Raw genomic sequence first — 25,846 nt, forward strand, 5'->3', positions numbered from 1 at the left:
CAACCGCTAAGTGCTAACAAACGGGAGGGTTTTGGTCAGTGACATCATCCAATAGAGGAGGTTTTACAACATTTTGAAAAAAAGAGGGGAGGTTTCAGTATTTTTCTCAAGGGAGATTTTAGATATTTAGCCATATATTAAAGGGTTTCCATGATGGATCCCCAAATTTTCCCAAACTCCTTCACTATTATTCACAGTACTTTGAAAGTGTATTGGATGTATTACTTTGTTTACAACATGATCTGTAAAGAGGTTGCAACATATTATGCCTGTGAAAATACTTGGACTCGACCCGACCCATTTATCAACCAGGTTGAAACTGTACAATGAAGGGGAAAAGCAACCAAACCCAGAAACTATGGAGCGGGTTAGTTGGTGGGGTCAAACTTCAATTGCCCTCCCCCATATAAAAACTAGGGTCTCCAGCAATTTGAATGCTAGTACCAAGTAACCACCCGATTTAATGGGTTACCTTTCTAGGATTAATTGGAGTTACCCAAATACCAAAATCAATCCGATTGTCTGATTGTAACAACCACCCAGTTTAACACTTAACAGCTTACCTTCCTAGGGTTCTTACTTCTTACCCGAATAAAAAACATCTGGAAATTCTCCATGTCAGTCATTTATACGCTTAAAAACCCTTCTACTTAGGCTCCATTACATTTCTTTTAGCAATTCCTTCTTTTCTTGCCTTTGGAGTTTGTGAGCTGATACATGGGTCCAAACTAACAGATCATACCAACAAAAAAATCAGAATGATCTGATCATTTCAACCATCTATTCAACTCCATATAGAATGTTAAATGTATGATGGTTGAAAATGATCTCATCATGTTGATATTCTTCTTCCTGTTATTTGGGATCCATCCACCATTACTGTACTTTCTCTTGCCTTTTCTTTTCTTAGCGCTGCTTTCTATGGAGCAGCCAGGGGGATCCTATGCTGTGTTTGGTTTGATAGAAAATAAGAGAGAAACAGAAAGCTGAAGGGAAAGTTGTTGAGCGATTCTCTTATTATTATTAATTTTTTTTTTCTTTCAAACCAAACAAATCCTATCTAAATAGCTTTTGGTGAATTTAGATCACTGCATACTCAGGGCTATTTGGTCAATATAAAGAAAATAGTGGGGCAACTAAGATCAAAAAGTGTGTCTCATTGACTCCAAATAAAATAGCACAATTCAATGTACATATGATCACCTTGGTGAAACCCACATACTAAAATAACCCAAGTATTTTTTTTTTTAATTTTGATCGAGAAATTAATCAATACTGAGTTGTTTCAATTCCTGTAGTTTGACTTCAATTCTCAATGACAATTATTTTCAAGAGGAATCATAGATATCCTTCTTTACTACATATTATTTTAGCAGGGACAAGGACAAATTAGTCACCCCAAATGCTAATTAAGGTTCCAGAGCCTATGGTGCATTACTATAAGCATCATATCAGACTGTTCCCTCAGTACCCAAATTTGTCTGCAAATCCACAGCATTCCCTCCTGCCCGCGGTTTCTCACAAGTCACATTAATCTGTTCTTCACCAGGTTTTAATTCCCTGAAGCTTGCTTTCCTCCCCAGTTCTTCAACTTCTTCAATAACAAAGTCGAGCCTCGCCACAGTCTCTACCAGCAAAGAAGCAAAGGCAGCAAATGGAAGTGCTTCAGAGAATTCAAGGCTAGTAATGGCGATCTTACTCAAAGTTGGCCTTAAGGATTTGCTCTCTGATTCCCCTGAATGATCACTGACCCGTTTGGTTCTCCATTCTAGCAATGCTGATGTGTCAGTCTTGACAGAAGATAAGGAGACCCCAGAGTCCTTGGAAGACTTTTGATTGGCAACTGCAGCAGCTGCAGCAATCATGTTCCTGGACTTCTTATGGTTGGAGCTGAGGAAGAGTCTAGGCTGGGAGTTGATGGCATTATTGAGGTCTTGTAAAGCTTCATGAAGATGATCAGACAGCACCTCTGGAGAGCAGCGACGATGATTCCTAATGCTGTCTCCTAGTTCCATTAATACCTTTGATACTTCTTTGGCTACTCGGATGCATGGGTCCTTGAAGAAAGCAAGGACAGACTGTGGGGTCTAAACAAAATCATCCAAATATCAGTAGAGGATCAAAATTCTACCATGTCTAAAACAGGAAAAATTTGTGCAAAGGTGAGATCAAAATCTTTTTTTCTTTTTTGTTTTAATTGCAAAGGAATGCTAAAAATCTTATTGATTGAAATGCTTACAATAAATTGGAGAATCTCTTCACTTCTCCATCTTTTTTGAGTGAATGGCATTCCTTATTAAATGTATTAATATCTACCTAGAGCTTATGTATAGCTACTTTATTAATAAAATTTACTACAGCTTGTGATAATATTGGAGCTTATGCTTTTGGAGCCACATGACCATATATGTTATTAGAATAAATGTTTAGAATACAAGAACCTTGTGACAGAGTTCCCAACATGCTTTTTCACTTGGTACAGAGGTTGCAGATTAAAGACTAATGGGCCTCACCCCTCTGTTAGAACTTAGAAGAGATATAGTCACAGTGTATCCTATTTTTATTGAAAAGTGGTAGGATGATAATGATTCTGATAAATGATGTATATGCTAAAATAAACCAAAATTAAAGACTAAAATGAATGATTCTTTACCTGAATTTCAGATTGCACACAACCATGTAAAGCCACAGCTGTGTATCCAAAATGTCGAAGAGCAGCTCCCAATTTTACATACTGTTGCCATGGATACCTGTAACAGTGTCTTGAATGCCTTGGCTCCCAACTCGCATGTAGTGCCTGATCAATGCAAAATTGTCATTCCCCCTATCAATAACTCAACTCTTCAACCATCAAAGTGTTTAGTTTATTATATTTTCCTATGAAGAGTAAAGCAATAGAAAACTAATGATACAGAATTGAACAGGGTGTAGCACCTTGGTGTAAGGCATTGTCCAATTGAAATGGTAATTAAAACCAGACAATAGTGAGAGAGATTGATTACCAGGGTCTCTTCAGTGGATTTGGAGTCCAAAACTGCCTTGTAGCCCTTGTAGATGTGATTGTCTGGTGAGTGAGTTTTGTTTCCCCCATCTTGAAAGTATTCATTAACACAATCTGCATCATTCACCCTCATAAGCTAACAAAGAATGGTTTATAACGATGGTAACACAAGGATGCACAAATAGACACACAGAAGTTGGAAAACTGGTGGGTGAACTCAAACTGCCTAGCTTCAAATTCATGAATGAAAAAATTTGAATCAACTCAGTGACATGGATGTACAATTAACTCATTTGAAATACTAACAAAAGGATTTCTGATGCCACAGCTCCCAGAGCTAAGTTAATACAAGACCACCTGAATCTCAGATCCCGTATATAGGAATAATGATGTGTTATCTCCAATTGATGACATTTAATTTGAACTAGTACTAGTGAATGTAAGTGCAAATGAAAAGAATTCAATTTCTGATTTTGCTTTTGCTTTGAATTTTACCTTGTTTTTATTTCAGGTTTTATTTTACTTCATTGGCAATGTAAACGGGTAAGATAAGGCAAAATCTGAAACAGAAATAAATCATAATTTGCACTCAAATGATATGCACTCTCATATTTTTACATCAGTGAAAATAAAATTGCATTGCAAAAAAAAAAAAAAAGGAAAAAAAAACTAGGTCTTAACAAATCAAATCTGCACAGAATGACATTCTATTAGCTCTTAAGCCAACTTCTTGTTGACTCTGTTGAGTCACCTGCTCATAAAAAAAAAAAGAAGTTTTCAAGCTGAACTGAGTAATGAAAAATTTCAGGCCGAACATTGAAGCTGAATTTTAGCTATTATGTCCTAATTTTGAAGCATGCATGGTGACTTATTTTGCTGAAAGATTTCAAACTTGAGTCGTTCAGTTATGTGTGGTTTTGTTATTCACATACCTTCTATTGATCCTGCTAGCCCTTCAAGCTTGAAGATTATGGAATTATGGAGATCTTCCCCAGACCAATTTGGAAAAACCAGCAGACTCATGAGAAGGCAGATGCCACAACCAATCGCAATGGTATAAAAGCGTTCATGTGCAATTTTCAATACATTGTGGACGCGATAACTTGAAACAGTAATCAGATTGAAGGTTAAGAGGAAAATTACAATGCCATAGTCATAGTTCTTCTTTATATATGGAAAGAACCTCATGTATGTAGCTGAAGCACCTGTACAAGTTCAAACTCTTCTCTTAGTTTGGAAAGATTATGAGAGGAAGTAAAAGTGAGAATCTCAGACAGTGAACCAGCATTAAATAAATGAAAATCACTGTATATTTATTCTAAACAGAATTCAAGAATCAAAATTTCCTTCTGTAAAATGAAAGGAAACCAATTAAGCAGATGGAGATAAAAATTGTACCAATCAGAAAGACAGCAAATGCAATAAAAATAGCTCGAAATATGTGACCCGACTCATTTGCAATATACTCAATGAAAAATGCCAGTGACCCAGCACATAGAGTCCCAACTCCTCTATTCAATCCTTTGCACAGAGTTGCCCCTGAAATACCAGCAAATATGAGTAAGTGAAAAAGAGGAACCATCAGATCACATATTTCTTCAATGAAAAGCTTGTGGTTATGCACACCAAAGTCTCCTTTGCCCATTTAGGGCCAGTAAAGCTATCTGAGGGAGACTCTTACCTGCAGTAAACTCAAGCACCACAACCACAGTCATGACAGCCCAAATGGCATTTTGTCCAATTCCTTGAAAGAGTGGCTCCATCAGATACAATAGGGAGACTAGTGTTAATGCCAACCCAACTTTCAAAGAGTGAATGGCTCTTCGCGGATCTTCCCGACCAACTGTCCATATCTTTTTCCACACCAAACCAGGCAATCTTCTCATCTTTGCCACAACATTTCCTAAATGCATCTGTTTCTTCACTTCATTTCCGGCTTTCTCCATTCCTGTATCACTAGGGAGCATTTCTTGACAGAAAAACAAAACTATGGGCCTATGGTTTATGGCTGAAGCTAATTTCAGTATAGAAATCAGTTTTAATGGTTCTTGAAGGTGTTTGTTATTCAGTTCAGGCAATGTACTGTGAAATAGGAAGTGATAAACAAATTATGATTCTGCTGTGGCCAGTGGGGACTGGGGACTGGAGAGTTTGGGCTGTTATGTGAATCCCTCCTCTCATCACTGAGAGGCTGGTGTTGCTTCATATATTTCAGCTTCAAGTGAAGAAAGACAAAAAATCTTGCATCATTCACATGCCTTCCATTAAAGCGATGGTAGATGTTAAAGTCTGTTGCTTTCCAGAAAGTGTTGAAAGTCAACAGGAGAAACCCTACTCACCAAGAAATAGTTAAACGTAAACTACTGAATTAGATGTCAACAAATAGAACAAAGGTTTCTATACTCAACAATTAGTGATGATTTCCTGTATACTTAGTGAGATTTTCTCCAACTTTTCTCTAATTCCTTCACTATTATTAACTGAGAAAGTCTTCTGGATGTATTACTTTGTTAAGAGCATGATCTGTAAAGAGGTTGCAACATATTATGCATGTGAAAATGCTCGGATTCGACCCGATCCATTTGTCCACCAGGTTGAAACTGCTGTACTATGAAAGGGAAAGCAACCAAAGCCAGAAACTATGGAGCGGGTCAGTTGGTCGGGTCAAACTTCAGTTGTCCTCCATATAAAAAAAAAGGTCTATAGCGATTTGAGTACGAGTTACCAAGTAACCACCCGATTTAATAGCTTACCTTCCTAGGATTACATGGAGTTGGAGATGCCCCAAGTACCAAAACCAAAATAATTTCAAAATTCAAAATGTTGTTGATATATGGGGCCGGGGGTCGAACCGTTAGACCCGGAAATCAGATTTCATTCGGGTCGATTTTTAAAAGATTGATTATAGCAAACTAGCAACCACCCAATTTAACAGCTTTCCTATTCCTGAGGTCCTTACTTATTGGTTAAGTAATTAAGCACAAGTAGTAATTAAGCCTAACCCGTTTTGGATGTTTTGACCTGAGAAGGAAAAATGGGTTTTATTGGTTAGCCTAACCTCTTCACATGCATGAAAATGAGGGAGAGGGTAGTTACTGCTTTCACACAGCTCAGGGTGATTGGACGGTAAGTCTGTGTGCAGTGCTTTCTCCCGTGCACTCCAACCAACGCCTCAACGTGAGGTCCAGGGTCTCTCCATGTGGCCAATCTTTGCCCGCAATTGACATGTGGCAAGAACTTGCCATGTTGCCTTCCCGAGGAGAATTTGTGGTGCCCAACTCAGGGCTGATATTCTTGACACGTATCTCGTCTCATTAAATGGGAATATTGCGAGACCCACCAGTCAGGCAGTCATCATGCCAAATTGGCAACATTTCATGAGATGAGGCCACCTAAGCCATGTTTTAGAAATATTAGTTAGTTTGATGAGAAGGTAAAAAAGCTAATTAATTAAAGAAGTATAAATTCTATACACCCATACTCTCTCAAGGATTCATGTAAAAGATAGGGATCCCATATAATTGCCATTAGACTTTAGGTGACGAGAATCCCAATCTACCCACGCTTATCCACTGGACACTATATCTGTATATTGGGAGATCCGATGGGTTTGGAGGATGGGCTAGTCCCATGTAGCCCCGATGAGTATTGATACACCCTGATACAGTGCAACGGGTGTATCAGTACTTTGAAGTTTGAAAGAGGTCAAACCACCCAAACTTCTTTATTTAATACATTGATGATTCATTGACCAACAGAGACCGGTACGTGATGAAATTTTGATCCTTTCATCCTATGAAACCCCTTCTTATATGTATAATTATTAAAATGTCTTCTATTTGATTTGGCAGTGTATCCCCACTTCATCATTCTCAATAAAGTTAAATATGTCATCCATTGACTTGTTTACTACCAAAAGAGGCTTAAGGCAAGGGGACTCTATCATCATACCTCTTCATTAACGGAATGCATACTCTCTCAGTCTTGCTTCATAGAGAAGAGCGTCTATCAAAACTTCAAGGAATAAAATTAGTTATAAATTCCGAGCCCATCACCCACCTTTTATTTGCAAATGATTACTTCTTATTCTGCAAGGCCAACCCTGAATCCTTCCATTAGATTAAAACTACCCTCAAACTCTTTGAGCAAATTTTAGGCCAACATATAAATTTTGCATAATCTAGTTCCATGTTTAACAAAAATATGCACGGAACCCACCAAAAGCTGTTGAGCAGAATAGTCAAAATGAAGATAATATACTGTAGCTCCAAATATCTTGGAACCTAGCTAGTAGATGGAGAAAATGGTTTGAATCACACCAAAAAACATCTGGTAGACTACACCACTCAGAGGGTAGAACACTAGCAAGCAAAAACTCTCTCCCAAGCAAGCTGTACCACCCTCATTAAAGCAGTTACCCAAAGCACCCCTGTGTATGCTATGCAAACAAGCCTCCTTCCTTCAGCTCTATGTAGAAGCCTAGATAGATTGTAGATGAACTTTTGGTGGGCAGAGAATTCCAACACAGCAAAAAGCTGTAACATGAAATGGACTACAATCTTCTCTCCAAAGTCCTTGGGGGGACTAGGGATAAGGAAGTTCTCTTTGATGAATAAAGCCTTAATGCTAAAGTCAATCTGGAGACTCCTAAACCTTAGGAGTAGCCTTTAGACCCAGTAACTATAAGCAAAATACATCAAAGGGTAGCGTTTCCTTGATTTGAAAGCAAAAGCCATAGACTCTACTTGGTGGAAATGCATTATTAAATTAAAAAAAATGAACTAAAAGCTCATTTTTTTTGGAAGTTTGGAGATGGCAAATCTATCTCAACATTCGTGAACCCATGGGTGCTTCAACTAGGGTGCAACATATCGGCCAAAAGAACTGAGAATCCAAAACTTTTACACATAAAAGTGTGTGATTTAATCACAGATCATCAAACCTAGAATGTTGATCTTCTCAACAACCTATTTGAAGAAAGAAGTGTTGAAGCAATCCTAAGCATCCCCTTAAGGACTCTACAACAGCCCAATAGACTCCTTTGGAAGAACACAAACAATGGGGAATTCACTATGAATTCAGCTTATCACTCACTCCTAGAGATCCCACCTCAAATACAACCAAGTATAGTGAGTTGGTCCAGAATCTGGAAAAGCCCATACTCCCACAAATGTCAAATCTTTATGTGGAACTTCCTCCATAAGGTTGTTCGAACAAAGACAGAAATATAGATCTGCAGAACAAGAGAAGACACTTGGTGCACATTTTATAAGGAATCTCTAGAAACCCAAGAGCACATTTTCTTGGAATGCCATCTCTCAAGGGTTGTTTGGATGCAGGCCTAGGTTGGTTTTGTTCCAAAATTTTTTCTGAACTTTGCCAAAAAGGTTCTAACCCAATGGTAATGGCAACATAATTCTCACTTACAGAATAAATTTCTAAAGTATAACTACATTGCAAAGATATGTGCCACTTTTAGAAGTTTATGAGATGCAAGAAATGATCAAATTTTTAACAAAGTGAACCCAAACCCTTTCCAAATTCTAAGAAAGGCTTAAAATTACTACAGCTATAAAGAAACTGAGCTCAGAATTCGAATCCACCACAATTGCAATCAGATTGGAATTTGCAAGAAGCTCTCCTCACAGACCTCCCAATCATCTTAGTGGATGGTTCTTGGGGTGTCACCACACAAACTACAGGCGGTGATTAGAGGTTTACAAAAGCTTTTTTGTATGGGTATTAAAATAGGTTTTTTGCTCTTGGACACCAAGGAGGTTTTAATGAAACTGAAGGGAACTGATAAGCATATTACGTGGGACCTGCAGGCCTTATATGCTTATATATATGAACTTCTCTCTTCTTTTGAAAATATTACAATTCTGTATGTAAACATAAACTTAATAATGACAGCCCATGATCTGACAAAACGAGTTAGGCATAAAAACTCTTTTGTAAATAGTAATGCCAGTTGGGTGAACTTAATTCACTTTTTGGAATCTTGTAAGAAAGGGACCCAAATGTTCCTTTAATTTCCTTGAATGAATCTTTAAAAAAAAAAAACTCTTCTAAGCACTTGAACTTTGTAACATTTCAACCTTCTGAAATGGAAAAATGCACAAATTGCTCTTCATACTCAATAGTATATAGGGTTTGACGGGGTGACAATTCACCCAACCCAGTTTTGTATTTCCCGTCCAGCCCCCCTCTTTACTAACCTTCACACGAGTCTTCTACTTTGTACAGAAGAACAACAAGACAGAAGGCAAGGGATGACTCAAATAAAGCCAGCGATTGTACTCTTTAAAGGCCATTCATGGGAATCACGTCACCACTCACCAGTAGCCCAATAGGATTGCAAATGGGTCGGGTCAATCCGTTAACCCTTAAGATCAATACCGAAATGATTCTAGGTACATAGCACTATGACTAGACCAGTTGCCAGTTCAGAATCTCTCTAGGGATGTAAACGGATCGGATTGGATTCGAATTAGGATATATTCGAATTCAATCTGACATTGTTCATGTCGGTTTCAATCTGATAGGACTCTATCTGAATTCGAATCCTATTGGATCTTTGGATCTGATTTGATTTTTTTAATTAATAAATTATTAAAAGAAAAAAATAAAATATGTCAATTTAAACAAATAAAAAACAAAAAATACAAGTATTTTTTTTATTATTTTCATTATATATACATGCTTTTTATAGAAAAAAATAAATAGTATAATAAATTTATAAAAATACAATATTAGGGATGGCAATTTTCCCCATCCTCGTGGGATCTGCCCCAAATGGGGCGGGGATGGGGATGATTTCCCCCCACATTGATGGGGATGGGGAAATTTTCGTCCCCATTAGTGAGGACAGGGTGGGGATGGGGAGAGCACTCCCCGCCCCGCCGGGACCTCGATCTCTGTTCTGTGAGATCCCCATTGATAGGGGTGAGCATTATTTGGTTAAAACCGAAATACCGAACCAAAAATTTTGGTTTCTGTTTTTTCAGTTTTTAGGTAATTCGGTTATGTTAATTTGGTTTTTAAGAATTTCGGTTCTCAGATTTAGAAATTTGGTTAACCGAAAAAACCAAATTAATTAAAATTTATTACATAATATGTAATATATAATATACAATATACAAAATTTAATATAATATACTATATATTTATATATTAAAATTTTATTTATAACGTATTATAATGAAATTCAATTTCATAATATATTATAATATATATATATATATATATATATATTATAGATTATAATATATAATATTATATATATTAATTAAATTTGGTTTTTAACCAAAAACCGAACCAAAAATTTTGGCTTGGTTATTTTAGTTTGATTGTAATTCAGTTTCGGATTTAAAATTTAGGGTTTATTTGGTTCGATTTTTAACCGAATAAACTAAATGCTCACCCCTACCCACTAATATATATGTATATATGTATGCATACGTTATATATGTATATATGTACACATACATCTATATATTAATATTTTTAAAAATATGGTTGAATCTTTTATAATAGGATTGTAAATTTTAATTATTTTAATTTATTTATTTTTAAATAAAATAAAATAAATAAATAAAATATTAACATTATAAAAAATCATGGGAAATAGAAATCCTCATGGGAACGGGGGTGGGGATAGCCTTGTCCCCGTTAGTGGGGACGGTGATAGGGACAGGGATGGGAATTTTTGTGAGGGCAAGAATGGGGAGAGACTCTCCGTCACCACCCCGCCTCATTCTCATTCCTATACAATATAAATAATATATTTCTATATATATATATAACACATGAGAACGGATCTTCTCGGATCGAATAGCGGCGATCCAAATCCGATCCGATCTGAAGATCCCACCAAGGATTATCCGAATTCGACAAAATAGGATCGAATATCGGATCCATTTCCATCCCTATCTCTCTCATTCTCTCTCCAACTAATGTTGAGAGCTGATGAGTGATGATGATATGGCTAATCCCAACAGTGGTTAATTTGGTAAAAATTGCCGCGTCCACGGCACATTCATCTAATCAACCCCACGTAAGTTTTCTCGTGCCGAAAACAGCCTGAAGGGGACACTTGGGAGGAATTAGGGGACCAAACTAAACTTCTCAACCTTTTTGTTTGCCACTTGCAAAAAAATAGTGGTTCAGACTTCAGAGGCAATTTGACATTTTAGATAGAAAGAGCAATCTGTAACTTTGTATTGATCGTTAGCTTAAAACATTTTCAAAACCTTTCTCCCTAATACAAATTGTATTGAGAGGTTCGGTTGAGGTAGTCGGATTCGACTCAAGTTTCCATTACAACCAGCCATAGACCATGCCAACTAGCCAGTTGGCACTTGCAATACTACCCGGGACTTTGGTTATCACGTTGGTGATCACCATTCACAATGTAGGCATAGACTTGTTACGTGGCATATTCAGAAGATCAGGACCCCACAAGATCTGTCCCTCTTAAGTGTCAACTTGAGGGTAGGGGTGTCAATATGGACCAGTTTTGGATTGAACCCATCCAAACTAAAATTAATTTGGATGGATTGGATGGACCAACAAAGATATATTGAATTGGACCACTTCAGACTCAATGGTTCAAAATATTTATGAATTGGATTAGACCTGGTTCATCCATTATGAATTTAGGTGTCAATAGACGACCAGGTTTGAGTCAAAATTAATCTAAATTAAAACATATTGGAACAGTTTGAATCGTCCAAACATTAAATTGGACTGGTCTAAAATATCCATTGAATTGGGTTGGACCTGATCCATTTGCAATGAACTCACATTAAACTGGATCGGAGTGAACCAAATCCAGTCCAAATGTCTCAAGAATTTAATACAATGTTACTGTGTATATAGGAAGGTCTTTTTGTTATGTAAATATTAATATCCCAGCCCATTTAGTGGCCCTGAGAGCTAAGAAAAAAAGAATTGAATTTTTTACTCGTAATCATGCTTTAAGTTTTTTCTAATGGTATTAGTAAGTAAAAATGCTTTATGCTAAATGATCTTTCAGGCCCAATCATATATTCTTCTTGTCACCACTCCATGGTGGATTTTGAACCAGGGGTGTTCATTATACGCAAAATCAAACTGAATCAAACCGAACTTGCAGTTTAATTCAATTTATACCCATAAACGGTTTGGTTCAATTTGACAATTTTCTAAATTGTGGTTTGTTTTTTCGGTTTGATTTATTAAATTTTATAAACTGAACCAAATCATAAATCATAAATCAAAATTTTATATACAAAAATATATATAATATGAATATATGATATATAAATATTATATTATTACAGTTTGGGGACTTTGGACCATTCAATGATTCTTTTGAGCTTAACCCAATTAAAAAGCCCAAATAATTCCCCTAAAAATTAAAACTTAAAACTTTTATTTATTATTTTATTATAAAATAAAAAAAATCATTATATATTTATAATTTTATGCATTCCATTTAGATATATTAAAAATGGTTTGGTTTGGTTTGATTTTCATACAAAAACAATTTGATTCAGTTTAAAAATTTCTCAAAACGTTAATTACTGGTTTGGTCTGAGATCTTCTCCAACCACATTGAACCGGACCGTAAACACCCATATTTGGAACCTCATAAATATATGACTCATGGGCTAAAAAATGTTATAGGCCCATCAATGAAACAGGAGAAAAAATTATTAGATTTCAAAGTTCAAAGTGTTTCCCAGCGGTAGAGATATGCTATCAAAAGGCTCCTAATACTGTCCCAACATGCACTGCAGCGGTACATTGGAAACATTTCCATATAATTGATGGACCGTGTTTTGGTATCTGATCTGAACTCGAACTTGTTTTTCAGTACGTTCAAAACTCGTACGGTCATACCCAAACTTACTGGTTCTATTCTACCACTCCCTTCCTGAAGAAAATATGAAAAAATGCAAGCAGGTCCAATGCAGATTTTTTATTTCCGCTGTAGAGTTATAAATATTCAAAATGTTAATAATCCACACTATATGCACCAATATCCGCCTTCAATTCACATCAACTTTCCAGCTGGCACCTACCCTAAAGTCCTCAACAGTATTTTGGGTTTATAAATTCTGACCTTAGGCTGAACCGTTATTTTCCCAACAAAATATTACAAATAAAAAAAAAAAGTTTGAGTTCAAAACATTAATTAAAAAAAATGGCAAAAGTATAAAAAAAAAGTCTTAAATGTCGAAAGAGTCGTGACTTGCAAATGTATGACCTACCTACTTAACATCAAAATTTCCAGAATTCTGCAGTGTGAAGTGGGATATGAGCAACCTACGCTTCAGTCTCCCAACCACTTTAATTTCTTCTTAAAATGCATAGTCCTATGATGTTGGAATGCACGGATGACTTTACTAGGAAAGACCCAGAAAACAAGAAAAAAAAGTGTGAAGCCGAGGGGCGATGACTTCCTCCTATTTGTGACAAAAAAAAAAAAAAATCTAAATCACGATTCCTTAATCAGCGTAGAGAGATTTTATGGATCTTTAGGTTTAGTTTGTTGGCGGTGTGATTTTCATTTGTACTAATTTGCAAAAAAAAAAAAAAAAAAAATTCATTTGCACTAGTGCAAATGCATGACAGTGCAAATGAACATAGCATCAAAAAGAACCAAATAAGGAAACAGGATTCATGTTGCCGTTCCCATATAGTTGAGAAAAAGCTTGATGAAGATGATTAAATGCATGGCAGTGTAAATAGATTTAATATAAATTATGGTTTACTTTCTGTGCATAGTAAAATAATGTAGCAAGGTTTTAAAAATCAAAAGAGAACCGGAATTGCTTTGGTCACTAATTCTTGGGTCAGCAGTTCGACTATCCGATTTGAATGAACAGCTTATTCTAACTTAAAAAATACAAAAATGATCAAAAATCATTGTTCAAGTAAAAGGGATTGACAATTTGACCACCTGGACCAATTGGTCACTGACCAAATCAATGATTTTTTACTAAAGACTGGTTTAAGGATGAAATGGAATCAATTGTCTAGATGGTTCCTGAGCTGAATGATCCAACTGTCCAAGTCAACAACAATTCGAAAACACTGTAATGTATATTCCCAATTAATACCAAAGAGAATCAAGGTAAAACTAAAGAGAAAGGTGACAAATTTTTCATCAAGTTTTTAGATTTAAAAGTTACACTACCAATGAGTGCAAATGAAATAAGGACTAAGACCGCAATCACCCCGAGAATGATGAAGCTGAGGATCATTTTCTAAATGATAGATAACGAAAACTAAGTGGAGTAGTTGGCCTTTGTTCCAGATGTGTGGTATTCAATGCACCTGCATCCAGTACGAGACCAATAATTACTGTACCAATAGCATCCCTCTCTAAGAAAAGAATTAGAAAGATTGTGTGCCCTTCTCTCCAATATTTTATGTTCATGAGACTCCACAGGGATAGCTCATCCCCCAAACCCTGGTGACAGCGGTATTTGATCCCAAGTCCCACCATCAGTTGCTCCTCCCTAAGTTCCAATCTTTTGAAATAAAAACCTATTTTACAACTGTGGAAAACTAAAATCAAGATAACGAAATCATTTTCTATGACAAACATATGCGAAATGCCCAAGGGTCAGAACTCAGAAGTATGTCTTGTAGCATGTCTTGTCAGGGATTCAGGGGTATCCAACTTATTTGAAACACATATCCCCTGGAGCCGAACTGCTTGAGAGATTGTCCTACTAAACCTAGTATGATATTTCTTTCCTCAAGTTCATGCACAGACCTACAACTTCAATGAACAAGGGGAAAATACCATTATTCAGTCTGAACTCTGATTTTCCTAGGATCCAAGCATGCAGTTTTTCAGATTCAATAAAACCTGATGGTCTCTCAGCCAACTCAACCGCCGTTAGAAGACTCATCCCATCAAAATCCTGAAGTCTTACTTTGATCTACGGACTAAAGCAAGGAAAACATATAGCTTTCCAAGAACAGGGCAAAGTGATTTTCTTTCACTACAGTCATGATCATGGCCTTCAATATAAACCTGAAGGCCATATCTACTGCTGATTATCAAACACCAAAAACTTTGCCTCTCCATAGGAAACTTCCAAAAACCAGTCACAAAGAAAGGGCCAAATTTCTTTTGCCCAATGTTCCATTTTATGAAACATGTTAACCAATGATAGTTACAGTGTAATCAATTATAGTTTGTTCTCTCCATACTGCAGGATATGGAACTGCACACAACAACCAAAATACTAATGGATTCCAGTTCAATAGCAAAAAACAAATGTAAACATGCACAGAACTCAGTAGTTCTTGCATCAAAAGTGAAAAAGTATAAAATGATTTAAGTAATGTTATACAAAAATGAAAATCGCATGTATATCTCAACAACATTTACAGAAGGTGGCACATTAGACTCTATACAACATAATATTTGTGTTTTATTATCAGCATAGTTTTTCCCCAAAATGCATTGGAAGTATGGGACTAAGAGAAAATCTGATGTTACGGAAGCATTTGCTAAAATATAAAGATAATGGCAACCAACAATTTGTTCACCAAGTAATGAGCATTCCTTTTACTCATATCAAAGTACAACCTGAGACAAGGCATACTTTATTTGCAGATAATGATGTTGATGCACCCGGATATGTCCTTAAAGTGCAAGATAGCAACAAAACCATCAATGCCATTGATAGTGAGGGATTATAATGTATAGTTTTTAACCCACCAAGTTTATTACTCATCCACAGAACTTATTTAACCAAACTAGGAGCTTGCACCGAAGACACGGATTCTTTGTTCGATCTTGACCCGGCAACATGGACAAGTAGCTTTTGCCTTCTTGTTGTAATCCTCATTGCAATTAGCACACAGAACTTGATGGGCACATGGAAGGAAAACAACTGAGACTTCATCCTTCATACAGATCAAGCATTCCCTCTCAATGTTTGTTTCTGTATCAGAAGAATCTTCCAATTTATATAGTTCTTCAATCAACTTCAAATTTGTTTCTTTCTGGATCTTTGCTTCTGCAGACATGGTATTAGATGGGTTACTTAGTTGAGTAGATTCTGCGGTTGCTTTGAGATGAGACAGTTCCTGTTCCAGCCTTTGGATATCATCCTTGTGCCTCTGGAAGTCTATCTCTATCTTCCGACGTAAGGCCTCCTGCTTTCTTTTAGCAGTTGCCTCAGCTGCTTCCTTTGATCTTCTATCCTCCTCTACCTGTGCAATGGCTAGATCTTTAGCTTTCAGTTCCTGCCTCCACTTTCCCTGTGATCAGAAGATCCCCCAAAGATGACAATTTTATAATTTTTACGAGTCAAATAAAGAGAAAATAAAGTGGGGAAAGGAAGTTTAGCCCATTGTCCAAGATAAAGAACAAGGAAATGGGATATGCAGTCATAGACCAGATTAAGGCAAGTACTTACAATAGAAGGACAATGAACCTAAGATCACCATACTCCACTGAAAACTATATGGAGGGACACCGCATAAAATTTTGTCCAATCTGATCATCTAAGCATTTAATAAAGAAATAATTTGTGGAGCTAATCAAAACAAATGAAGTTAAACAGCCAGGAAGAGTATCTATATTACCATACAAGTGCAATAAACAACATTTATAATTAAATCTAGGAGTATATCCAATTCCAAAGCTGGCCCACCAGTCAATTTGGATTAAATAAATTCAGGGTTTGGAGGCCATAATTCATTAAGGACAATAGACCTAAAGTACATAATATATTTTCTCAGGAATGATGATCATTTAGAATGCAAATATAACCACTAGATTTCCTTGGCTTCATGGTAATTTGCAGCAGTAGAGATGAGAAATGAGAAAAATATGTTAGAACCCATTAAGAAGTTTTGCTTAGCACACCTCAGTTTCCCTTTGAGATTCATTGATCAAGGTTAACTGTTGTTGCAGCTGAGCAATCTTCTGCTTCTCCTCGGCTACCTCCTCCTGCAACTTAGCTTTCTGTTTCTCCCAAGCCAGAAGCCTCTTAAGGCACTTCTTCTCTCTCTTTGCAACTTCCAAACAGGTTGTAACTGATTCTGATGCACTTAACTTGGAAGCTTCCATCTCTGCCCGTATCTCTGCATTCTCAGTTTCAAGCCTTCTCACAGCTGCATTTGCACGGTCAACTTGGCCACTTGCCTTTCTTAGGGCATTCTCCATCTCTGAGAGCCTCTTCATGGTTGTGTCCTCAAAAGCCTGCTTACCCTTCTTAAGCCGTTGAGTTTCCTCCCTCTCCATTCTTAGCATCTTAAGTTCTGTTAGATCACTGCTCAGTTTTCTAGCAGCTTGCATTGCTTTCTGGTGGGCCCACTCCTTGCGATCCTTAACTTGTCCTTCAAGCTCCCTAATCTGATGGATCAGATTCAAGATTATCTCATTCTTCATGTCAGTTGTGCCACCATCTTGCTTCTCTTCAAGACTCAAACTACCCAAGCTACTCAAAACAGAGGTCACAACATCAGAAGGCTGTGAATCTCGAGGCTCCTCATGCTGAACAGCTTGAACTTCTGATCCAGATGCTACTCCCGAGGGTGGTTCATCACCAGATAAAGAGCTTGGACAAACCTGTGGTTGTGCCTGAGATTGTACTACAACTGTTTTTGCATTTGCCCGGAATCCCGCAGCAAACATTGCCACATTTCTTTTCAACAGAGACTTCATTGACGGTGTGAGGTTGAACCTCTTTGGACACTCAATGTCTTTGGTCAATGTAGTTTCAAAACATGATGAGAACCCACCATAAATAGGGACATCCGATGGAATTCCATTTCCAAATCCCCAACCACCATGAAATTTGCATAGTCCGGGAGCAAGACCAACTGGGTTGTTGCTTGTAGGTTCACCATTGCCAGCAGTAGGACCAGGACCAGGAACAGGACCAGTACCACCAGCACTACCAGCACCACCATTGGTGGGGGGAAGGACTGGGATCTCCATTGTGCTGGCTCGGCCCACATGCAGATCACTCATGAGAAGACACCACATAGCATCTCCTTTACTCAAATGGGGCCGAACCTGCTGGAGTAAGCAGACCATGCCTGCCAGTGAGTACTCCTCCAGTTGCCTCAGATCCCCAAAAACTGGTTCAGGTTCCTCAGAATTCCCATTGTGCAGATTATTTACAAACGTACTATTAAGGTAAGCGAGTGAATTCTGCAGGATATTCGTGAGAACATCCATGCTACCGTAGCAATGCCCATTTCTTAAGATCGATTTTAAGGCAACGTCTTCGTCATATCCAAGCGCTACGAGTTTAGAGATTGCTTCATTATACAAATACTCGAGGTTCTTTAGCAATAACTCTTCCAATTGATCTTCAGTACAGTATCCCCAACCACTCTCATCATAATTAGGGTTAACGTTAGGATTCCCGGAACCATTCTGATCATCGTCATCGGAACTCCGATGATCGGATGGCTTCAAGCAGAATTCATGAAATGAAGAGGGGATTCCGGTTCTATCCGAGAGGTTGCAATCTATATCAAGTTTTATTGATCGAGTTTTCCGACTGCTTCGGATATGCTTTTCTCTTACGGTCCAACCCATAGTACGGAAGAATCAAGATCGAGAGAAAGAAATAGAAACGGTGATTGGATTGAAATCAAGAACCCTAAAAGAACAAGCAATCGAGACAATCAATTGAATGAGTTCAATCAATCATGCGAAAGCGTATATGATATCGAAAATTAAAATGAGATTGAGAGAAAACTTACCAATACGATGCAGAACCCGTTTGGTTTTCGTCTTGAGTTGCAGGAAAAAGATCGAGTGGGTCGAACAGGGAAAATTAGGGAGAGAGAGAGAGAGAGAGAGAGAGAGAGAAAGAGAGGTTGGAAGGAGAAAATTATATAGGAAATGGCTCTTACTGCAACGTGCCAATATCTCGTTAAGTTAGGCCTGTGGTATGGGCGTTCACATCCGCCCCCCACAAAGTTGCCCCCCAAATTCATCCCACACGTTGTGGGCGCGCCACGTGTCCGATCACACGCGAAATAAAGAGACTCGTGCGAAGCTCATAAGACGGCCGTTAATTCCGCCCCGTTAGCTCCCTCTCGCCCAAAAGGGCATCATCCACTTCGCTTTCTCCAATTTCAGACCTGAAACTCTCTATCTTCCGTAATCCACCGGAGATTGCTCTCTTCTAGTTCCACCGAACAACGTCGATGACCGTTCCGGCAGGAGGTAAGTATCCCTCGACCTTCCGTAATCCGTTCTCTTTCTCCAATTTCAGACCTGAAACCCTCCACATCTATGTTTGATGTTTATGAGACGACTGAAACTGCATGTACACACTAGTGTGATTTCAGGCTTTTATATATTTCAGTCAATCCACTTGGGATGCTGCTGCTAATTATTTATTGGGATACACAAACGTTAGATTAGTCGTCTTCAAGCAAGTAAGCACAGTTACAGCCAGCACCCGCACCTTCAGTCTCCTCACTCTCTCGGTTTTCGTAGTGAAGGGCGGCCTTGATCTTCTGCACCGTGCAAGATATGAGGTTGTTGACGGTCTCAACCGACTCCACGGTGAGCTTAGCCGTCGGCAGATTATTGACTAGTATCTAAAACGTCACCGTCGTAGTCCGATTTTCAAAAGTTTGGCATGCATGTGGAGTAGTCCGGCAGAGAAGCGCCATTAACTCAGAGATGTCTTTGCTAAACAGGTGCGGGTCTGCGGCAACTGAATCTTGATCTTCTCTATAGAAGCAGAGAGGATCAAGATCTTACAGTTTGACGGATCCCATTAGGGAAATACCAATTCATACTTTCAAAGGAAATGCCAGTTGAACCTTTATTCAGACTTCAAGAGTGTTCAGACATCAGACTACTCCACATGCATGCCAAATTTTTTAAGCAGGTGCAGAGAGAGAGTTCACAATCCACATGGTGCTTCTCGGCCGGCGGAACTCGACCGGGTTAATTTCCGTGGGTGGGTTAAGAAAGGGCAATGGTTTCAGGGTTCCAGTTCGAAGTGAATGGAGAAGATCGGGAGAAGAAACCCTTTGGGCAAGAGAGGTATTAACGGGGGAGCCTGAAACGGCGTCAAATTGATTTCGCACGCGTCTCGCCCAGTGTGCGTGTTTCATGACACGCGTCGCGTTCTGGTTTTGTGGGACGTTTTTGGGGGGGGGGCGGGGGGAGAGATGCGAACCCGTGGTATGATAGTCCCAAAATGCCCATGTACGACAACGTTGAGGCAATTCGTTGAATGTTACGTGCTAAAAAGAGAGAGAGAGAGGGGTAGGGCTGTTAACGGACCGGGTATGGGTCGGGTCCATGAAGAACCGCAACCGACCCGACAACAAATTTTAAGGATTCAAAATCGAACCAGATTCAGTAGAGTTTATAATTTTAGACCCAGTTTGGTCGGTTTTCAGGACAATCGGATCTAATTCGATGGATCCGATTATAATGAACTTATTAAAAATATTATATATTATTAATTTATTTAATATTATATATATAGCTCGAATTGAGTCTAAGTCAGTTTGAAATTGGAATTGAGTTATTGGTTCCAGTCCTTAGAACTAGAACTGATCCGATCGGTTCGAGTCATCGGGTCAGACCCAACCCATTAACAATCCTAAGAGAGAGAATAATGGAGAGGGGAGGAGAAAAGACCCAACCCATTAACAATCCTAAGATAGAGAGAATAATGGAGAGGGGAGAAGAAAGAAAAATAAGTGGTAACGATGTTGTGAGGCCAAAGACAAATATCAACTACCACATTATATTATAATCAATGATCAGTGATATTGTATTATTTTATTAATTTTAATGAAAAATACCTAGTATAAATATAATTATGTACAGTGCAAATATATACAAAATAATACAAATTACATGGTTTTACATTCTATACATTTGTATTTGTATTCCTTCTAAATAAGTTTTTTGGAACTTTTTCCCTATAAATTTAACATACATGTACCCAAGATATTTCTAATTATATGTAGTTGGATTTCGTATGCATAGACTATTATTTTTGTTTGTAAGAGATTTGGGTTCATAGAAATAGCCTCTTTTCTTTGAGTTTGGATTTATTGACCACAAAAACATCGGCCACATATTGTGCATAAGACATTACAGTCATACATTGTGAACATCTCCCATGAATAACAACAAGAGATGTTCATGATGCCTGGCTATGGGGTCTTTGTGGCAATGTTTTGTAATTGGCACATGAAATAAATAAAATAAAGAAAGTAGGCAATGGTAGGGGCATCCATGAAAAACTAAAAAACCGAATTGAACCAAAAAAACTGAATCGCAAAGTGCGGTTAATCGAACCGATCGGTTCGGTTTTGGTTAACCTACAAAGGTTCACAATTTTTGAAAAACCGAAGGATTGGTTCGGTTTTCGATTAACCTACAAAAAATCGGTGGTTAACTAAATCGATCGATATATATTCATATGTATATTTTATATATCTTTTTATTATGTCACGTATTTTCTATATAATAATATATAATATATATTCATTATATATATAAATATATACTTATATTATATTTATAATGATCTATTTTATAAATATATTATATATTATATATTTTTAAAATATTTATAATATATTATATATTTTTATTATTTATAATATAATATTATGTTTACATAATATATACTATAAATATAAAAACTGAAGAACTGAACCGATCAAAAACCAAAACCGATGGATTGGTTAACTGGTGGTACTGATTCAGTTTTGGCTTGGAGAAATAGAAAAACCGGTACCACTGGTTCGATTTACAAAAAAAGGCCATGGTTCGATTAACCAAATCATAGACACCTGTAGGCAATGGTAATGGTGACTAGCAACCACAAATGAAATGGTAGTAGGGCAGTTGTTGTCACTAGTTATCCCCCCATGCCCACTTAGATCTCACTAAGGGTGTCAATGTTTTTCTAAAATCTGATTTCAAATTTGAGATTTGACATAATCAAATTGAATTTGAATATGGCTTGTTTCAATTCGATTGATTATTTAATTCTTACATATAAAATATAAAATATATAAATGTTTTATATAAGTTATATAATAATTAAATCATATAAATAATTTATATATTTTATATAAATAAAATATTTACATTATATATTTATTAATTACCTAAAATAATTAATCGTTTGAATTTGAATTAAATTGAATATTCGAGTATTTAATCAAATTCAAATCCGATAATTTTCTAATCAGATTCAAATTCAAATATTACTTGATTAAATTCGTTTACACCCATAGATCTCACTATATTATGTTAAATCTGAATGATCACCAATATAATTCTTGGGTCAAATGGTTTGGCCACCCCAATCAACAATAGTTTTAAAACCATCGTTTAACCTACAAACAAGGTAGCCGGAGGACCACCCTTAGGCTGTGGATTGGGCACTATATCTTATCATCCGATCCAAATCAGCCATGTACTCCACCTTTTACTAGCTACTCGTTCCACAATATTTTATATTAAGTTTGCCGAAAACAAGCGGTGATTATCATTGCTACTGCTAGGGTTTTGAGCAACCATCTACCTGGTATTGAGAAACTAGGCTCCATTAATTTGTTTGCATTCTACTTGTACGGGAACAAATACATGAGAGTGAAATTATGTACATTATGCATGAGAATTAATGAATATAGGAATCTCATACTCAACCATATGGATAACCGTGCCAGAAAAAACACTAACCAGGGATTTCTACCCCAGCAAAAGCAAAATCAAGAAGAAGATCTAAGAAGAAGACCCAATGTTATTCCGACAATCGTGTAAGCAGAAATATATGAAGAATTCCGGCCGGCAATCGTCTAATTAGCAGAAGACCCATTATTGGAAACCTTGAGGGCAACTTCAGTACGACAAATGGGGCAGGTCGACGCCTTCAAAAACCAGACGTCGATACATTTGGCATGGAATAGATGTTGACAGTTAGGCAGAAGGCGGCAGCATTGGCCTTGCAGAAATCCTTCCAAGCAAACAGCACATTCATCGCCCTCCCACTCCCTGCAGGAGCCATAGATGATGGACGATAATGGCGTTTTGCTTACTTCGCTTATTGGAGATGGAGATAACTCATCATCCTCTTCATCCTGGCCATATATATCAAGACAGCAGAAAGAAGCAATCGCCAAGAGACCACACACATAATTTATCGCGGTAACGATGAGCACCACTGTCAACCAGCTCATTTGCTTTACTTCCACAGTTGAAAGTTGAAACGCGAGACGAGATCGAGATCGAGATCAAACAACGTAAAGGGAATCGAAGAAAAGAGATGTGGGAAGTGGGATGTCATGTCCAATTATATAAGCTGTGGTTGGAGACGGAGTGCAAGACGATTTTCCTTCTGTGTGAGAGTCCTAGTACTAGTTTCAAACTTACCAACAATAGGATTATAGGAATGCACCGATCAAGTTCGAGTGTGCATGTAACTACTATCTACTGAGGTGCTTTCCTATTGGGCCCACGTGTAACCAGAAGATTCAGATGGAATCAATTAAGACCATTGGATTTGTTGACTTCCTGACTAAGATATTACTATTGTAATTGGTCTCATGAATATGTTAATTATATGATGAGCCGTAGAGGCTGCAGGGTCACTGAGCCCAAACCTTGGGGTTAGGTTGGATTGGGCCATTCTGTTCAATTTGGGCCCAAACTAAAAATCCCAACTTGAGCTTAAACTCTGGATGGATTGGGCTATGCTGTAGCCTGTAGCCCCTTTCACCATTCACCAAGGATGAAGCCCTGGCTTATGGGAACGGGCTACCCCTGTTGTATTGTGAAGCTGTAACCCATAAAGCCAACATACAACGCAAGGTTCTTCGGTTCACAACACAAACGGATGAAAACAAAAAAAGAGGCACAAAAAACTAATGAACTAAAAACAGGAAGTTCTTTAGTAGAAATAGAGCAGAGCAGAAACTTCTACCCCCAAAAATGCAGAGGAGAAATGAATGATTACATTATAAAGACAAAAAGAAACACTTCACCAGCCAAATAAAATTGAACTAATCAACCTTAGACAACAATGGTTGAGAGAAAGATAAGAGAAGAGAGGGTTTCATGGACCTTGACGAAACTAGAAGGAGGCAACAGAGAAACGGCCACGCAAAACAAAAAGGAAGGAAGAATAAAAAACAAAAGTGAATAGAAAAAGCTGGTATGCGACCAAACTCACCGTCGGCCGCCGCTGCAATTTCGCCTATCGCCACTGCTTCTTGTTGCTCCTGCTAATTACAAAAAGAGATCCGCCGTAGATGAAATTCATCGCTGTCGCCTAGTCGTCGTGATTCACCTTGATTGCCATCGGTCATGACTATCGCAGGTCGTCGGTCGTGGCTGTTGCAGATCATCTGAGAGGAAGGAACTCAAGGAACGTTTAGAAGTAAGAACGAAAATGAACTTTCATTCTGAACTTCTAACCTTAACTCGTAAGATTTGGGAATCGGGGACATGAGTGTCCTTTTTTTTATTTTTTTTAATCTAACAAAAATTTATTTCGTAACCCGCGAACCACTGCCCGGGTCGAACAGTTTAGTGGTTCGATCACCCGAGTCAGCGGTTTTTTTACGTTTTCAACGGTTATTAGGCATTAACGGTTTATGGTATAACCGGACCTGGGGGCTGAGTGCTTACCGGTTTTTTCGGTCCGACCATCCGGTTCGGTCTAATTTAGAAAACCATGGTACAATGTACAAATTCCTAACCCAACCTGACCCAAGTTACACTACTACGAATAAGGTAAAATACAAAAAATCTTTGCTGAATTTTCTGATAATCTTAAAAACCTCTATAATTTCACTTTAGCAATCCTTATTTTCGAAGAAATCGACAAATACCTCTCTTCCATTAATGACTAAGACAAAAAATATTAAACTAATGATTTTTTTTCAGAATACTTATTTTACCCTTTTATGAATTAAAGTACATCTATTTTTACTAAAATACCCCCCCTGTTTATATGTCATTGCCCTTTCCTATCAATTTTAGCTTTTTCTATCTGAAGAGGAACAAACCAAGAGAACAAACCCAAAAAGAACGAATGCATAAGGATTCATTTTCATTTTAATTCACAAGGATTTCGGTCATGTGTGTTTTCTAATTTCATTTTCACGAACAAAGGTTTTGCCCTGTATCCCTCTTCATTTTAACTCTCTAGGGGTTTTACCGGTAGATAGATGAATCATTGTAGTTTTTTTTTTTTTTTTTTTTTTATAGATTTTTAACAGTATAAATTACTTATTCGACTGTCCTCGTTATCTTTGTATATCTTTTGTAGATTTTTAACAGTATGTAGAGGGTTTTGAGCCAGGTGGGGTGAATATCACCAATCCATCATTTCCGATTCTTGTAGTTACAGGTCATCAAGAAATGGGCGCTTATGGAACGGATAACAACAGTTTAATCCTCACCAAGTTCTTACTCCACTACCTCAATACTGCTGTCCAAGGAAAGGTGGAATTGGGTCCAAGTTTGAATATGGTGCACTTGTAGACACGACTGTTTATGGGGTGATTTTGAGGGGCAAAACCGCTTTCTCTTGCAGAGGGCTGTTTTGGGTATTGAGAGTGATTTGTGGTTTGGATTTGAGCAGAGAATACAGAGTTCGGTTGGAGAGATTGATTGGTGGAATGCTTGACCAGGCAACGTCGGATGATTTTGGTCATGAAAGTGGTAGGGGTGATCATGGGCCGAGCCAGGCCGGTCCGCACTGGGCTTTGCCTTCATAACAATGGGCTTAGGCTAGGCTCAGGCCCGGTCTAGCCCGCATTATGGGCCTAAAAATAAAAGTCCGGGCTTGATCCTACATGGGCCTGGGTTGG

The 25,846-nt window shown here is 37.7% G+C and overlaps 2 protein-coding genes and 1 long non-coding RNA gene across 3 annotated transcripts; all 3 read right to left on the reverse strand.

Moving 5' to 3' along the window:
* Positions 1 to 1,137: 1,137 nt before the first annotated feature.
* On the reverse strand, positions 1,138 to 5,183 carry LOC148880756 (aluminum-activated malate transporter 12-like). The gene is made up of 6 exons (XM_088962772.1): positions 4,683 to 5,183; positions 4,400 to 4,540; positions 3,934 to 4,206; positions 3,003 to 3,115; positions 2,654 to 2,797; positions 1,138 to 2,087 (listed from the first exon to the last, which is right to left on the reverse strand). The coding sequence occupies exons 1-6, from the start codon at positions 4,966 to 4,968 to the stop codon at positions 1,452 to 1,454; spliced, it is 1,593 nt and encodes a 530-aa protein (XP_088818898.1). The 5' UTR covers positions 4,969 to 5,183; the 3' UTR covers positions 1,138 to 1,451.
* A 10,364-nt stretch (positions 5,184 to 15,547) lies between these two features.
* On the reverse strand, positions 15,548 to 20,016 carry LOC148880757 (MND1-interacting protein 1-like). The gene is made up of 3 exons (XM_088962773.1): positions 18,737 to 20,016; positions 16,884 to 18,633; positions 15,548 to 16,273 (listed from the first exon to the last, which is right to left on the reverse strand). The coding sequence occupies exons 2-3, from the start codon at positions 18,567 to 18,569 to the stop codon at positions 15,767 to 15,769; spliced, it is 2,193 nt and encodes a 730-aa protein (XP_088818899.1). The 5' UTR covers positions 18,570 to 18,633; positions 18,737 to 20,016; the 3' UTR covers positions 15,548 to 15,766.
* Positions 20,017 to 22,560: 2,544 nt separating this feature from the next.
* LOC148880758 (uncharacterized) lies at positions 22,561 to 24,432 on the reverse strand. The gene is made up of 2 exons (XR_016104648.1): positions 24,202 to 24,432; positions 22,561 to 23,193 (listed from the first exon to the last, which is right to left on the reverse strand). It is a non-coding gene; the product is annotated as an uncharacterized LOC148880758 (long non-coding RNA).
* Positions 24,433 to 25,846: the final 1,414 nt, after the last annotated feature.

Source organism: Nelumbo lutea, chromosome 1 (assembly GCF_056320005.1).
Source record: "Nelumbo lutea isolate HS-2025 chromosome 1, American lotus-T2T, whole genome shotgun sequence".
NCBI classification, from domain to species: Eukaryota; Viridiplantae; Streptophyta; class Magnoliopsida; order Proteales; family Nelumbonaceae; genus Nelumbo; species Nelumbo lutea.